We start from the raw sequence: 16,681 nt of genomic DNA, 5'->3' as shown, positions 1-16,681 counted from the left end.
CTTATCTTCCACAAGGCAAAAGCAAAAGATTAAGGCATCAGAACAGAGCTGCTCAGACTAAACACGTGTCCATCAAGCCTCAGACTGCAGCACTTGCCATTAAAGGGGTCATATGATGCTTTTTTAAATATCATTATCTTGTGTATTTGGTGTAGCAGGAGTATGTTGAAATGCTTTAATGTTCAAAAAAACATTATTTTTCAAATACTGTACATTATTGTAGGTCCTCTATGCCCCGCCTCTCTCAAACACACAGTTTTCTACAAAGTCCCTCCTTCTGACAAGAGCAGTCTGCTGTGATTGGCCAACTGACCCAGTGAATTGTGATTGGCCGAACACAGCAAGCACTTGTCGGAAGTGTAATGCCCCTTTCCATAATCGCGAGCTTCATCTTTCAAAATAAAGGTAAAGACAGTTAATAATGTCCTTAGTTTTAACATTAGTTCAAGCCTGAAAGGGGAACAGAGTCACGTGACAGACACAGTGATGAAGCTCGTATGTGTTTGCAGTATACAAATACTTTAAATAAAATTTAAATCACATCATATGACCCCTTTAATACAGGTGCTTTAAAGGTAGCTCTGCTCCTAGGACACACTGTGGAGGAGATGGAGCACTTACATTGGAGCTATTGAGGAAGTTGCCAATGGCCAGTAATGTTGCTAGGATACGCTTGAAGGTTTTGTTCTTGGCGAGTTGTTCCATACCCAGTTTCAGGTCAAAAAGAGGCTCTGCAATCTCCTGCAACATTTGTGTGTGAGGGATAGAAGAATGACAGAAAGAGAGAGATTGAGAACAAATGTTTGGAAAAGAAAGCCTCACTGAACACAAAGTCACTACAAATCAAGGTCAGCAGAACTCTATTATAGAAGCCTAAATTACTAAATTCCTACTATCAGATCTCGAGTTCAATGATCAGACAGAATGCAATACTAAAACACACTGAGGCTGGAAATAAGGTTTTTTTTTTCAATGTCAAAATATATCAATAGGTATTACACTGCAGTACACTGGCAAAAACAGCAATATGATAAAATACACTAGTGTTCTATAGACAAGTAAATTTATTATAATAGGTGTAAACAATGCTTCGACCAATTGATGTAATCCATTAACTATAATTTTAAGGGTGCCAAGCAACGCAGCATTAGGTGCATTTATGAGCATTTTTACAATTGCTTCAAATGCAGCTTTCATAGATTTTCAGCAGACTTCACAGATTTAGATATAATAATAATAATAATAATAATAATGATAATAATAATTATAATAATAATAATTTAATGCTTACAAATACACTACTGAAAGTTTGGGGTCAGGCTATTCTTTCTGTTCATCAAAGAATCCTGAAATAAATGCATCACAGTTTTCAGAAAATAGCAAGTAAAAGCTGCTGACAATTCAGTTTGTCATCACAGGAATAAATTACTTGTATTACTTTTAAATGGTCACCTCTGAATGGTGTAATACAAGAGGCTAGGACTAATATATAGTTGTAACGCTTTAGCCGATTAATCCTTTTATTATGATCATGCTGCTGGAGTAAACAAGTATAAACTTAGTATAAAAAGAGGATTAATTGTTGTAGGGCACTGACCTTCTCCAGGGTCTCATAGTTCAGTTTAAAGGCCCAGAGCTGTAATCTGGCCGTGAGGCCACTGATGGATGAGAGAGTGAGCAGAAACTGCTCTGCCGTGCCCAGCGGTACATCAGGGTTGGCCAGCTGCGCCTCCTGAATCTTCTGTTTCTCTTCCTCTGTTGGAGTCATGGTCAGGATTTTCTACGGGTGGACAGAAGCAGAGGATATTTTACTTCAGATTTGTAATGTACAAAATAATCATTTGAATCTTTCTTAATTTTATAATGATTAATTATAAAAAGAAAAAATACTGATATTTATGTTCAATACAGAAATTAGGGAATGTTTAAACAAATGAAACAAGCTTCTACTGCCCCCTGGTGGTGGACGCTAGTGCTACATTACCTCAATGCCCTCTTTACTGATGGCAAACTCATCAAAGGTGAGGATGGCACTTTTAATGACATGTATAGCAGGCAAAACAGTCATGCCGATGTTGATGGCATTGCTCCTCTTTGGATCAAGCACTAAAATTGCTGCTTTCTTGACCTCAGCACTTTTCTGTAGGAGAATTATAGAACCATTTTTAGCATCCACTGGCCATAAAAAAAAAGTTGTTGCAAAATTTATTCATCCATATATTCAATAGCAGCATTCCCCCAGTGAGGTGACCTATCATCTTTTGATAGAAAAATAGCTTTAGTAATTTATAAATTTTCATTTTTTTAGGTAACCCTGAATATTTTATTCTTAAACAAGTTTGCCAGTTTGAGTTGTCTGGCATACATATGGCTATTTGTTACTTGTACCGTAGGTAAAAGATGTACAAGACTGTATACATTAACTGTAAATGCATACAAATGTGCAAGGATGAATTTGTAAAAATAAATAACTAATAATAATAATTATTTTTTTTCCTATTATTATTATTATTAAATAATTTAAATAAATACTGATCAAGGAGAAAAAAAAGTTTGCCCATCACACCTTTGCTACTGGAAGATCCTTTCCCTTGGACTCAAACAGGTGCTCCAGCCTAGCTGTATCAACTGCAACCTTATCAAGTGAAGCCCAAACTGTGCCCCGCCCAAACTTGCACTTCATGGGGCTATCGGGCTGCTTAAGCTCCTTCCAGAACAGCTTGACCGTTTTCCGTTTCTTTAGGATAGCCGGATCATTCCCTTGAGATGGGGACGGAGGGAGGAGTACTGGAGGTGGAGGAGGAGGAGGGGGTGGAGCCAGACTAGCAGGTCCAGGAGGAGGAGGGGGTGGTGGCGGCGGCGGTGGGGGACCAGAGCACAGTCCTGGCACTGGAGGAGGGGGCGGTGGTACTCTATCAGGCAAACTAGTGTCAAAAGTGTCTATATCCAGCACATCGATATCCTCCTCCTCCATCAGATCGGAGAAGTCAAGATCCTTAATCCGCAGAGGTCTGGAGCTGGGCTGCAGCTTCTCCCAGGCATCCCGACTACCCCTGGATAATGGCGTCATCATGGTCTTCTCTAAACTCTGTGAATGAGTCTCCGCTTCAATACTGTACTGTGGACGCAGCTTCTTGCCCTGTTCCTCTGCTAGCCTGGTGCGAGCAGCCTGAGCAGTACCTTCAAGGCTCTCCAGCTCCGCCCGCCTGGATGTGTCCTCTGTGGGCTGAGAAGTGCAAGACCGCAGTCTGGAGAGCATTCCAGCCATACTGGTGATCCCATGGCCCTCAAGTGCACTTTCCAGACCAGGAGTTTTTAGGCCTCCAGAAGTGTTGTTGTTTTTGGAGTAGAGCATATCCAACATGAACTTCCTGTCATTAGAGAGGGTGCTGTGCTGTTCCGCTGCACTGCCCTGACGCTGCAAACCACCCTCTAGAGGAACAAAAAAAAATATTTAGTGCTGAAGGAAAGATATTAGGGATGCACAATATATCAGTACCATACAGTATAGAGTAGTATTTTTTGTATCATTATTTATCAGTATAGGTTGATACTGAATATTTTTTATTTATTTAGTATTTAATTCAACAGACAATGGACATGACTGCCCTAGAATTATCTACAGAGATAAATTTCATCTGCAGTCCATGGACAAGAAAATGCGTATTATGGTTGTTCTATAATAAACATATTTGCATGTCCAAAACACATAAGTATTAAAAAACAAACAAACAAACAAACAAAAATGCTATGCTGAAAAAATGTATATAGATTATACTGAATAAAAAATTGTGTATGTTCATTAACTTAAAGTTATTTATAAAAAACACACAACTAAAGACCACAGTTAAATGTAATCTTCAGCAAATCTCAAAATGAATATCAATTTTCATACTGTACTGTGTACTGTGTGCTATAATGTTATGATGCATAAATTCATTTGTAGCAATTTACAATGACTGATTTAAGTTATTAGTGTTTTAGATTCAATTTATTTAAAATCCTCTATTATAAAAAAAAAAAAAAATAAATAAAAAAAATAGTACAGAATTTTAAAATCGGCCATGTATTAGTTATCGGTCATTACATGAAAATTAATCTGCTTATTGATATTGGTCAGAATTTGTATATTGTGAATTGCTATAAAGTACAGTATGCAACATAACAGTGTTGCCATTTGCACTGTAATCAAGCAATAATCTTTTTTTCATATAATAACAGCAGGCTAAAAGAGACATCCTACCTTCAAAATGCCCAGTGCAAGCACAGATCATGTTCCCACATGCTACCATCCTCTAGTTTCAGTAACCCAGAGCAGACTAATAGCAGTAACTCCTCTGAGCTATAAAGGCATTGAAGTGCTAACTGCCTAAAACCTCTACATGCCAAAACGGAAACTGAAAAGGGGAGATCCCCATCTCCAAATCTAAACAGTTTACATCTCTGCCCTCTACTTCAGCTAATTAACGTTCCCTGGACGGAAGGCCTGTTAGTGGCTGTGTCATTTGGAGCACGGCCACTAGGGGAAGAGATGGAATCGCTCTCACATATTTCCACTTTGAAGATTTCTGCTTGAAATAAAGCTCTTGACTTCTCAAAGAAGCCCTCACACAGACTGCTCAGTGTCAGAGCAGTCTGAGATTTTTAATGGGCAGAAACCAAGTTATGAAACCTACTGGTCAACAGATGCTTAGTAAAAGAAACAAGTTGCTTCTTAAATTAAATCTTAAATAACAAAATGTCTCAAAAGACCAATAAATACAACTGAACAACAGAAATACAACTGAACTCTTGTTTAAGAGTGAAGGCTGGGTGAGCTTTGAATTAGGTATGTTTGTTCATGTCTTAGGCAGACAGAGCAGCAGTATGAATGACATTGAGAATGACAGACGGTTGTGGTGGGACTGGAATTTCTTGCCTGCTTCATTGTGGGCTGTTGTTGTGTCCTCTGGCTGCTCCAGGGTGTGCCTGGTCAAGTTTACCTCTTGAGATTCCTGACCACTAATAGATCCTGCAAAACACACACATACACATTGGAAAAAACTGGGAAAAAAAACTAAATTTCACAAAGAAAGATCTAGCACTTTTTGTAAACCATACAAAAACTTTACATAATTCCATATGAAAGTTCACATAACTGTTTTGAATGTGTAACACCTCATGAAGCACACTACTAATATCTAAAAGATGGTCCTGTTCTGCTAATCTACCTCACACATCTGCTCAGTTTTGATTTGAGAAAATGTGTTTGTTAACAAGGATCACAGAGTTGCCACAGGAAGTTCAAATCAATTAGCTTTAATATTATTTCTATACTATTATGGCATTCATTATTTATTTTGAATTAGCATTTATTTTTATATTTTCTGTTTTCATTTTAAAACATTAAGTTCTAGTTGTTATGTGCTCATGCGTTATGTCATTTTTAATGGATTTTTAATTAAGAAAATTAACATCTATTTAGCTTTAGTTTTATTTCAAACTAAAGTTTTAGTTTTAATATTTTAGCATTTCAACTTAAAATACTTTTATTTCAGTCAGTAGATATTTTAATTAATATATATATATATATATATATATATATATATATATATATATATATATATATATAATATATAGATATATATATATATATATATATATATTCATTAAATATTTAGATTTTATTTTAACTTTATCACTCTTAACCAAAAATAAAATGAAATAAATAGCATTTTGTCTCAATGTTATTGTCCATGCAATGGAAGTCAATGGGCACCCGGCCATTCTTCAAAATATCTTTGGTTTTCCACAGAAGCAAGCAAGTTACACAGGTATGAAACAACATGAGGGTGAAAAAGTGACCAATTTTATTATTGGGTGAACTATCAATTTAAATCTCCCACAAGATGTTTCCCTGCATATAGTAGTTTATTAGTGCATTTAATTTACTCTTGATGAGATATAGCTCTTTAGATACAGTTACATCCATAACAATCAATCACCTCACACTTAACTAGCAACTTTCAGCCCTGTCGGACCCATGATTCCAGAAGAAGAACACACAAAGTTCATCCCAACCTTATAACATTAATCAAGTTAGGCAACTTCCTATCTATGCTTGACATAAACCGGATGACAAGCATACAAGCAATAATTAAGTGTGCAGCTCTAAAAAGCAGTCAGAACCATCACAGTTGGAACGCTGCTAAAAGTTATGAATCTCAGCAGGACACATTACATAAATGTGACAAACTTGCTCTAGAACAATCAGAGCACAGATTAACAGTATGTGCAATAACTTCAAGAAGTAAACAGTGTAGACAAGCTCGTAATTATTCATGACCGTGCACACATACTAACAGACAAATAAATGACCACAAACACACTCATTTGCATTCGGGATTAAAGCTTCACTGATCAGGGGAAAGCAGAGAGATTAAGATGTCAGATCATAACTGGAGTCTTGATAGACAGAAAGACAAGCAGAGGAAGAGAACAACCAGACAAAAGAGACAAGGAGTAGTGTAAAGATGGAATGCAGAAGACTGAAAAGCAAGAAGTTAATGCATATTGTAAAGGACAACAGTGTGACATTGTGAGGAACAGAAGGTCAGGATATCAGCACCTGTGGTGGTTGAGCTGGAGACCGGCTGCTCGGCTTCAGTAGATGCCTCTATGTCTGTAGACACCACACTCTCGCTTAGAGAAGGTCTCTCATGGGCACTGAATGACTTCCTTTTCTTCTCCCACTGGGATGCAGCCAGACTGCGCAAGAAATTGTCTCTGTAAAGTCAACGGAGAAGAAGCACTCACTTACTGGGCTGTTAATGGAGGGTTGGGTGACATAAGTGTTCTGATTCTGATGATAAGTTATATATAGTAGACCTGCTCTGAAATGAGTGGTTGCAGAATACAGTGAAACCATAAACTAGTTCAAATCACAATGACATGTAGTAAAAATGTACTGTAAGCTTTTGGGACTGAAAACTTTGTTTGTCCAGACTTTTCTTCTATTTAGTACACTAAAAAAAAAAATATTATTTTAAAGGTTATTACACACTTGTTTGATACCGTGCAGTTATATTACAAAGAGAAAACAGAACAAAAATGTTCACTCACACAAAAAAGGCACAGTTATGCAATATGGAATAATAAATAAATGCATTTTTAAAAACAATCCCTTGTGTTCTATCACAGAAATCCAGCCCTGTGTCTGATAAAGCCCACCACCACCACCACCATATAAATTATTAGAAATGATTTCCCACAATTTCCAGTCTTATTTATTTTTAAGCTTAGATACATTTATAAACCAATGCAGAAACCGAATTTTCTGTATGATTACTTATTTCAATAACCACCATGCTGATCAAGTTTGATTAACTCCACGGTGATCCACCAGAAGAAGTGTGGTAAACTCAGTGTTACACTGAAGGATGAAATCTTTTACAAGATTTTAGTTTTTTTTAAAAAGCCAGTGAAGTAGATAAGAATGTAATTGTTATCTACGGTGGTTGCCATTGACTTCCATAGTAGGAAAAAAATACTATGGAAGTCAATGGCAACCACCAACTGTTTGATTACCAGCAACTATGTTTAACATAAGAAAGCAACTCATACAGGTTTGGAACGACATGAGGGTGAGTAAATGATGACAGAATTTTCATTTTTGGGTGAAATATCCCTTTAATACATGTTATTTCTACTTATGTAGAATCATTAATATTATAAGGATCATACTACGTGAAATTAAAAATAAATAGTCAAACTAAAGGTTAATATTCACACACTGAGTTAGGCCCCAAACACCTGGTTGCATGCTGATGTATGCAGAAAGAGAGCCTGTAACCATACAGAGCTGCTGTATACTTACTCATAATTCCTCAGAACCGGCAAGTCTCTATTCACACTCTCTGGACTGAAGAAAAACACTTCAATTTACACACTTTGCCCATATCACTCCTGTTAACTACACTGCACAAGGCTCATTAAATGTATAGAAAATACCTTTAGAAAAACCTGCTCACAATACACCACATCTGGTATAACTTTGGCTTTTAAGCTTTGAAAAAAAAAAAAAACTGCTTTTTGGGCAATTTCAACAATAGTAATTTTTTTCCATGAATGGGGATATGACTACAGCCCATAAAAAGGCAGGAGATAAAGGCATCTTTGAGTAGAAACTTGAGATGAAAGAAGAACTTTAAAGAAAAAAGAACGACAATGAGGGGGAAAAGGCCACAGAGGAAAGAATTATTGTCCATTCATGACAATAAAAGTAATTCTCTCACTTCTAAACTTTGCTGAATATTCTGCACTAATGTTATGCCCGAACTATCATAAATATCAGAGTAGCATAGCAAACTATAAAAGAAACTTTTTTTTGTGGATTAAGTCTTTGGCAGATATAATGGATCGATTCAATTTATTCTAAAATTTCCAGCCAGTAGTTTTTTCCTCCAACTCTCCCTCTATGACTTTGTCTCCCCAAAATTACTAAGCATCAGAGTGATTTAAAGTGCTAGCACCTCCAAAAGCCACATTCTTTGGCCACATTGCAGCTACTCACCAAACACTGTCTGCCTGCTGCTGTCTGTAAAAGGAGAGAGAGAAGCAAAGAGCAGGAATGTTGGGCTCCACGGCAGAGGAGGAAGAGATTAGGAGATGTGCCAAATATTATGAGAGAAGAGTGCAGAGAAGTGAAAGATGCAGGGGGAGATGGAGAGAGAATATACACAAAAAGAGACAGAGAGAAAACAATATGGGTAAATCAGGTAATTGGCAAAAACAGAAAGAAAAATAGACCAAAAAACAGGCAAAGAACATATTGAAGAAAGCAAATCTGTTACAAAAAAAATACAAGCAAAGAATATTCGAGTAGAAGTAGAAAGATAAAAGTAAGAAACACACCTGATCTTAGGCATTAGAGGGAAAATAAGAGGAATAATCCTCAGTGTAGCAATTCAAGATAATTTTTTAAGTTAAGAACAATTAACTAAACTCTTCAACATTTAATACATTCAGTATTTTTGACACCTCAAAAATGGAAGACTCACCTATTTCCTATAACTGCACATTTAACAGTAGATACCCAAATGATCACACTGTTCAAAACAGCTCACGCCATTCAACTCATCCTTGTTTTGCTCCTTCAAGACCTTCTTCCCAAGTTCTTCCCAAAATGTTCCCATGCCCTGCCTTCTCTTATTCCTACACCTCCTTTCACAACTCTTTCCTCTGCCTTTTCCCCTCACTCCTCCCATCACAGGATCAGTTGCTTACTTACTTGAAGACTCGCTTTCCCTCCGTCCGGCTGGGCAGCTCTGCTCCTGTCGGGGAAGGGATCTCCTGAGGAGAGTCTGTTTCTGTGAAAGACGCTCTGTGTGGAGAGACAGTTAGTTAGTGCAAGCTAAAGGCTATAGCACACTATGGGCAGTTTGATGGGAATCAGGTCCACACATACACAAACACAAAAAGAATGTGCATGTCAGTAAATGTGTGTCTCTCCATCCACTCCAAAACACACAATATTTGAAGGCACATTGCTTTGTTTCATCTAATTTTCAAATTCTGCTTTTCTTACAGGTACAATGCTAATACAGCTCCTTTGAGAAAAACCTAATTTAAAATAAGGTTAACATATGCTAATGTTTTCGATAAAATGTCATTTTTCACTAAGTCTCTTACCAATAAGGCTGCATTTATTTGATCAGAAATACAGTTAAATACAGTAACATTGTGCATTTTAACAATATAACTGTTTTCTATTTTAATATATTTTAAAATGTAAATTATTCCTGTGATGGTAAAACTGAATTTTCACCATTAATCCAGTCTTCAGCATCACATGATCCTTCAGAAATGGTGTCCAATACACATTTATTATTATTACTGTTGATACATTTATATAGAAATAGAATAGAAAGTTCAAAAGAACGGATTTAATTTTACAATTTTTGTAACAATTTAAGTTTTCCATTTCACTTATGATCAATTTAATGCATCCTTGCTGAAGTATAAATTTCCTTCAACTAAAGGAAAAAAATCTCAATTCTACATATAATAATAAGTAGTAGTAGTAGTAGTAGTAGTAGTCATAAATGCTTCAAATTCCTATTATAACTAAATCAGTATCATTTCATAAACTAATAAATGACTATCAGCACTGGCCAGCTGTAACAGCAGTTAGCTAATCTAATATACTGTACGTGATGTTTCTTCAGATGGATCACTTTGAACCCTCCTGCTGCTTCATTAGAGTTAGCACTTTTATTTATCATGTCACAGGCGAGCTGAGCATCATATGCTGTGAGAGGCTTCTTCTGCAGTCCTGCTCAAGAGAGCAGCATTCAGGACATCTTTAGTGAGCTACAATAATCCTTTGCCGCCACTGCCAACTACTCACTGCAACAAAATTATTTGTGATGCACCTTGTCAAATGCCAGATATTAAAAAAGACACTGGAAAAAAAAACTATTACATGTGCATGAGAGTTATGTTGTAATTCTTGTTAGTTCAGGAAAGTTTGAAATGAGATGAATTTATTGTTGAAGTTACTCTGGCTTGCTGATCTACAAACCTTAATCCAAAATCAAAAATCCAGATTACTTTGAATATAATATGAGCTCTAACCTGGCATCAGATCAGTAGCCAGGACAAGTTCAACAAACACCAAACAATTAGTCCAAGACTCGAAAGCAGAAAGTGATGTAAATGTGATACAGACCTGCTGGGGATGCCTGAGGTTTCCTCTGTTATAGACCTCTCCTTTTTTAACCTCCGTCTAGAAATCCCCATGTGAGCTATGTACTGACTCATAAAAGAGCGCCCCCTAGTGAATGACCAGGGAATTGTGGGAGGGAAGAAACAGACATGGAGAGAAAGTGGTGGTGGTTACATGGACAAACAGAGGGTTAATATGTTGACAAGACCAAAACATCAGCAAGAATCAGAGAAACAGTCCCAATCACCCAGAGCCACTGAGAAAATATGAAGCACTGATTTAGAAGAGGGGGAAAACAGCATATGAACAGATATTGTTATTATTAAGGATACACAAATGTGAATCGTTACCAGTGTTAACCAAATATTAAAAATACTTCTCCTAAAAGATCATTTATGCGACATGGATGTTTTAGAAATTATGCAAACTTTATGTATTCTATATATAAATTATGCAATTTAATTATGTACTACTATGCATATGCATAAAACTAGGTATATGCAGTTAAAGTGATCATATCTTATAAAAATAAACTGCTGTATTATTGGATTTAATGCCTGTGCTTGTGACTGGTCATGTTTCTTTGTGACGTCACATAAAAAACGGCAAAACATTTAGAGGAAAACACAAGCTCAGATCAGGAGAGCTGATAGGCAGATCACAATTGTGCCCAGTTCTGGACCTTTAAGACCAAACACATCCTGTCCAACCCTAGAAAACATTCCTGTAGCTCCACACAGAGAGGAAAGCTTCCCAAATAAAACATTCACTTTCCACATATATGTGCAAGGACTATTGACTCAATAAGACATTTCCCTTTGGCCAAAGGCAACAGCACATTGTGACTTTGGCAAACTGGGAGAAGCAGCCAACCAAAACTTCTCACATACCCCATCTACAAAAACCAGAAACACCTGACAATCAGAAAATTTAAAATGAAATTCATAAGCTTATATGCATACATGTAACTAGAATGTAACAGTTTACTCACGTGTGATGCAGATCTGCGTTATCAATATAACAAAATAATAGCCTATATTTTTTGTGCACAATTCTTTTTTTGTAAGTGGTTCATGAAAAATGAGAATGGTAGATTGTTTTGTAGTGCATCTTAGGTGCCGAATGGTAATTACATAAGACACCCAGAGCGTAGTAAATAAAATAAGCATTAACTACATGAATCAAAGTAATAGGTCACCTGTCTAAAGGCTTCACCTACACAGACTGGAAAATGAATACTCATCACTTTTACCACTAATGTTGCATGTATCAATCACTGACTATCTTGGTAATGTGTAAAGACTCTGATAATGACAGATATATAGCAGATTCACAGTTAGGCTGGACACAGTAGGTAAAGTAGGAAGGTGCTAATCATATAGTACTTCAAACGTGACAAACATTACATTAAAAGACAGCACTGATGATAACATTAGTGTGTGAATAAATGCTGTGTCTAAATAAGGAAGACAGCATCAGAGTGCAAGATTGTGTCTTTGTCATATCCTCATCCACACAGGACAAAAATACATAGTCAAAGAACAAACACAAATATGGAAGGAATGTTTGGTCAGGTTAAAAAAAGAGAAAAAAAACACCTAACCCAGCCAACTAACTAACTAAATATATAGAATGATTTAATAAATTTAAAATAAATAATAATAAAAATCCATACTGGTGTGGGTGTCATGGTGTCATTTTCATTCATTTTAAAGAAATAAATTAATAAATAGAAATGCTGCTTTGTCAACTAAGTTGAAGTACTAAATTTGCTAAATATAAAACTGGGGGGGGGGTATTAAAGGGAATGCCGTGGATATGTTTGAACAAATTAATTATTGTGCATTACACTAAACAGAAAAGCTGTTGCCTTAATAATCCAATATAGTCCAAACATGAACTGAATCCATGAGATGAACCAATGAATGAACAAATGAATGAATGAACATTATTGTTGGTTGAGAACTTGTGAGACACACATTTTCCTTACTTGAATAATCTATCTCAGAATGGATTCACATCTGTGAAGGCTACAAAACATCCTTTATGAAACCCTTCTTTCCTACAGTGTCACGACTGAAAGGTCTGCCTAGTTTACGCTGCCACACAGTGGAGAAACATCTGCTGCATGAAAGTTGCTTGCTGTTAGATTATTGAAAAGCTTAGTAATACAAAACATATTCCAAGTATATGATCTGATTATGAAGGTGTAAGAATGCATAAACACAACGCACTGTTAATACTCACAAGTTGTGTTCCTGCTCAGCTGTAGCTGCAGACTCTGCTCCATTAGTCGCCGGAGTGACAGGAGGAGTGGGGGAGCCAGGGGTCATAGAGGAGGGACTGGTCAACACAGGACTGCCAGGAACAGGAGAAGAAGAGGAATCTGACAGCTGGGGGGAGGCTGTTCGCATCACCTCTGAAACACAAAAGGTGCAAGAGAAATGTGAATGCTATAGTCTTTTAACATTAGGTCTGAAATGATGTGTGAGACAGGCCCTTCAGAGGACAGCACAAGGTACAAGGACAGGGATGGAAAGAGACTGCTTTGAAGATACCTGAGGTGGGGCTGTTAGACGAGACTGATACAGTTGGGGAAGCTGGTCGAAAGGAACTATCTGTAAGACTGTGAGAAGATGACCGCCGGCTCCTCCTGCCCTCCTGCTCGCTGGGTGTCAGTTTCCTTCGGTCTTTACGTACATTTGGTGCCCCCTCATCGATCTCACCATCTTCATTCTTGAGGGCATTCTACATAATATACAAAACACAGAAATCATTCAGTATTTTTAGATTTATACTACCATTTAAAAGGTTGGAGCCAGAATTTTTAACTAAGACTTTGAAAGAAGACTTATGCTCGCTAAAGCTGCTCTTATTTGATCACACAAATGGTAAAGACGGTCCCATTTTATATTAGGTGGCCTTAACTATGTACCTGCAATTTAAAAAAATAAGTACAATGTACTTACTGTGTTCATATTCTATTGCAAAACACTTTTGCTGATATTGGGCGGGATACAGGTAAGGTTAAGAACAGATGGTGTAATTACCTGTAGGTATTTTTTTAATTATAAGTACAAGGTAAAAGCATGTATGTACACAATGTGCATTGCATCAAATTATTAATTTAAATGTGTAAGTACATTAGTAGTTAAGCTCACTTAATACTGCATAAAGTCGGACTGTAAAGACAATTACTGAAATATTAATACAATTTAAAAGGACCATTTTCTAATGTGGTTAAAATGTAATTTATACCTGAAGATGAATTTTTAGCAGCCATGTCTTTACATAATCCTTCAGAAATCATTAAAATATGCTGTTTTGGTGTTCAAGAGACATTTACTATTATTATTATTATCAAATGTTTTTTTCAGGATTCTTTGATTAATTGAAAAGTTCAAAAGAACAGCATTTATTTTAAACAGAAATCTATATAAATGTAATGCTGTCACTTTTGTTCAATTTAATGTGTCCTTGCTGAATAAAAGCATTCATTTCTTTATTAAAAATAAAACAACAATAATAATGAAAATCTTACTGACCCCAAACTTTTGAACAATAGTCTATATATTGGAGATATGGAGTGTTTGAGGTGTACTGGGAGTTTACCTCATAAATGATGAACTGTTGTTTAAGATCACCCTCGGTGCCGCTGCTAGTCATGTGTTTCTGGACAATGCCTTCCATTCCTAGCTGCTCCAAACAGTCGGTCATGTCATAAAAGGAGTCCTGATCGGGAAGCGCAGACAGGGTCTGGGAGGGCAGAGGGATAAATACACATCAAGGACATCTAGGCTCAACATTGTGCTGATGTGTTGTAGATTTGAGTGTGTAATCTGTGGTTTACCTTGTTGATAAGGGTCATGGTGTAGATGAGCAGCTCTGTGTCTGATCCATTCTTCTCTGACAGGATCTCTGTTAGATACGTCCAAGGCTTTACATCTGAAAAAGATAACATACACCTTAAGCACTCTCTCTCTCTAAAAAAAAAAAGTTCGGATAATGACAGAAAAAAGGGAATGATTGGCACATGATGGATTCAGAGTGTCAGTATTACGAGAGAATGTTTAAATGTGTTTAACCTCTCTTGCCATCCACAGTGCTGACAGCCTGAATAAGCAGTGGACTGTTGGACTCTGTGTACTCCACAAACACTATCAGCAACTTCAGAGCTGTCTTCACAACCAGCCGAGACTGAAGAGAAAGAGAATGAGATTAGTAGGCTATGAAGAGGCAGCATTTACCATCCTCTTCCAGAAGATGGCAGTATAAAACCTCAATGAGGCCGAGTTATAATGTTTTTAATGCAATCAAGTACTGCACATAACAGTGTGTTGTGACAAAATAAACATGCATCTCCAACATTCAGTATTCTGTGTTTGTTGTAAAAAAAAACAATCTGGTTCAGGTTTTATTTCTGATCGTTACTTGATTACTCTGCCATTCTCATTTTCACTTCCTCATGCAGAAGGATATGACCTCAAACTGATGCTCAAGATGACTGAATCCATTACGGTAAAAAGTGTACAACTCTCATGTCAAAAGATTCACACTAACTTTGCAGTAAGAAATTTCCAAAACTATACATACATATTTTAAACTTGTAAAGATGCAAACTCAACAGAGCAATGGCCCAAACTTGAGCACCAGCCAGTTTATTATGGCCATTTTAATTTCAGTAACTAGTAATAAACATTTCTGCGGTGGATTTAGCAAACTATTCTCCCACAGTAGTAATATTTAACTTTAATAATTAAAAGTGAAGGCTGAGGGTAAAGATCAAAATACTTGAATTTGCTCCAGATTCACACCAACATCTCTGCACTAGCTTGTACCTTTCTGGCCAACCTTTTATATATTTATATAATAATATATATATATATATATATTAGATATTTTTTTTTTTTTTTTCTTTTCTAATTTTACATTGCCTTAGGATGAACTGACTGTTTTGCTGAACTGCATTTTTTTCTTTTCTTCCTTACTTTTTTTTTTAATTTACATATTTGGCAGCCACTTTAATCCAAAGCAACTTCAAGGTGTCTAGCACTATGCTGTTCTGTTTGAGCCATTAAAAAAAACATTTGTTAGTTGCTTTGGATAATTTAGCAGACAAGCATTTGAAGCATTTGTAGAGTAAATGTAATCCAGCCCTCAGGAAGCAAATGGTTATCACAAACAATTAACTTTTGAACATGGATCTATTGACTCTTAATCAGCTGGCATGTTAAGGTATTAAAATGTCAAGGTGCATTAATACACAGCCACTGATGGAACAATGTACAAATTCTATACTGTGGTCAGTGTTTACAGATGCTGTGGTGTGTGTGTGTGTTGCTGTCACTCACCAGGCTGCCAGTCAGTGTGTACAGCCACTGTACTGTCTCATTGTGGTTCACAACACCGTTCATTCCGTCCACAAACAGCATGATCTGACTGAGAGCTGGGAACAGGACAGTAGAGTTTACTCTACAGTGCCGGCATGTCCTTAAGGATCTAGTGATTTGTCCTAAAGCTTTCCTGTTTGCTGGTCCAATTCCAGTCAGTATAAACTTCCTTTTACAGATGGCCTACTTAGCCAAAAATGTGCAAAATCCTTTGTGCTATTTGAAGTCTGCATGCAAGATGTGTGGTGTTCATGCATAATAGATACACCATATTGGACTGCTTTTAGAAACTCTGATAGATAGATACACACACATATCAAGTCATGTTATGTTGATGATTAGTGAAAGAACCATCAATAACCCTGCTAACAATGTTAACAATGCTAAACGTTTTAATGGAGGCATGCATTAATTATTTTGTAGTAGTTCTGCATATGTTTCAGGAAAGAGGTGATGTTGAGAATGTACCTCTGAGAATGTAGTTCTGGTAGTTATGATCTGCCTCAGCACCAACTTTAATGAAACACGTCAGACCCTCGGAGATCACAAACTCTGGAACCAAGTCCTTATCATCTTTTCAAAATAA

The 16,681-nt window shown here is 36.6% G+C and overlaps 1 protein-coding gene across 7 annotated transcripts in view; it reads right to left on the bottom strand.

Moving 5' to 3' along the window:
- Window positions 1–16,681, bottom strand: part of LOC109068596 (FH1/FH2 domain-containing protein 1-like) — a 49,664-nt gene that overhangs the window by 6,215 nt on the left and 26,768 nt on the right. For 2 of the 7 annotated variants that reach the window (XM_042727835.1, XM_042727841.1), the window contains exons 5-21: window positions 16,564–16,669; window positions 16,057–16,151; window positions 14,791–14,902; window positions 14,556–14,650; window positions 14,318–14,461; window positions 13,264–13,453; window positions 12,953–13,124; window positions 10,709–10,813; window positions 9,269–9,361; window positions 8,552–8,575; window positions 7,856–7,900; window positions 6,608–6,765; window positions 4,919–5,011; window positions 2,567–3,432; window positions 1,985–2,140; window positions 1,598–1,780; window positions 622–741 (exon numbers count right to left, since the gene is read on the bottom strand). In XM_042727835.1, coding sequence (XP_042583769.1) covers window positions 622–741; window positions 1,598–1,780; window positions 1,985–2,140; window positions 2,567–3,432; window positions 4,919–5,011; window positions 6,608–6,765; window positions 7,856–7,900; window positions 8,552–8,575; window positions 9,269–9,361; window positions 10,709–10,813; window positions 12,953–13,124; window positions 13,264–13,453; window positions 14,318–14,461; window positions 14,556–14,650; window positions 14,791–14,902; window positions 16,057–16,151; window positions 16,564–16,669 — 2,757 coding nt within the window. The remainder of the gene's footprint in view (window positions 1–621; window positions 742–1,597; window positions 1,781–1,984; window positions 2,141–2,566; window positions 3,433–4,918; window positions 5,012–6,607; window positions 6,766–7,855; window positions 7,901–8,551; window positions 8,576–9,268; window positions 9,362–10,708; window positions 10,814–12,952; window positions 13,125–13,263; window positions 13,454–14,317; window positions 14,462–14,555; window positions 14,651–14,790; window positions 14,903–16,056; window positions 16,152–16,563; window positions 16,670–16,681) is intronic. The other 5 variants (XM_042727836.1, XM_042727838.1, XM_042727837.1 and 2 more) reach the window with 5 other exon arrangements.

The sequence above is a fragment of the Cyprinus carpio genome, chromosome B7 (genome assembly GCF_018340385.1).
Source record: "Cyprinus carpio isolate SPL01 chromosome B7, ASM1834038v1, whole genome shotgun sequence".
NCBI lineage: Eukaryota > Metazoa > Chordata > Actinopteri > Cypriniformes > Cyprinidae > Cyprinus > Cyprinus carpio.
Note: the sequence above shows the minus strand (reverse complement) of the source record. Positions and strands in the feature narration are given on the sequence as shown.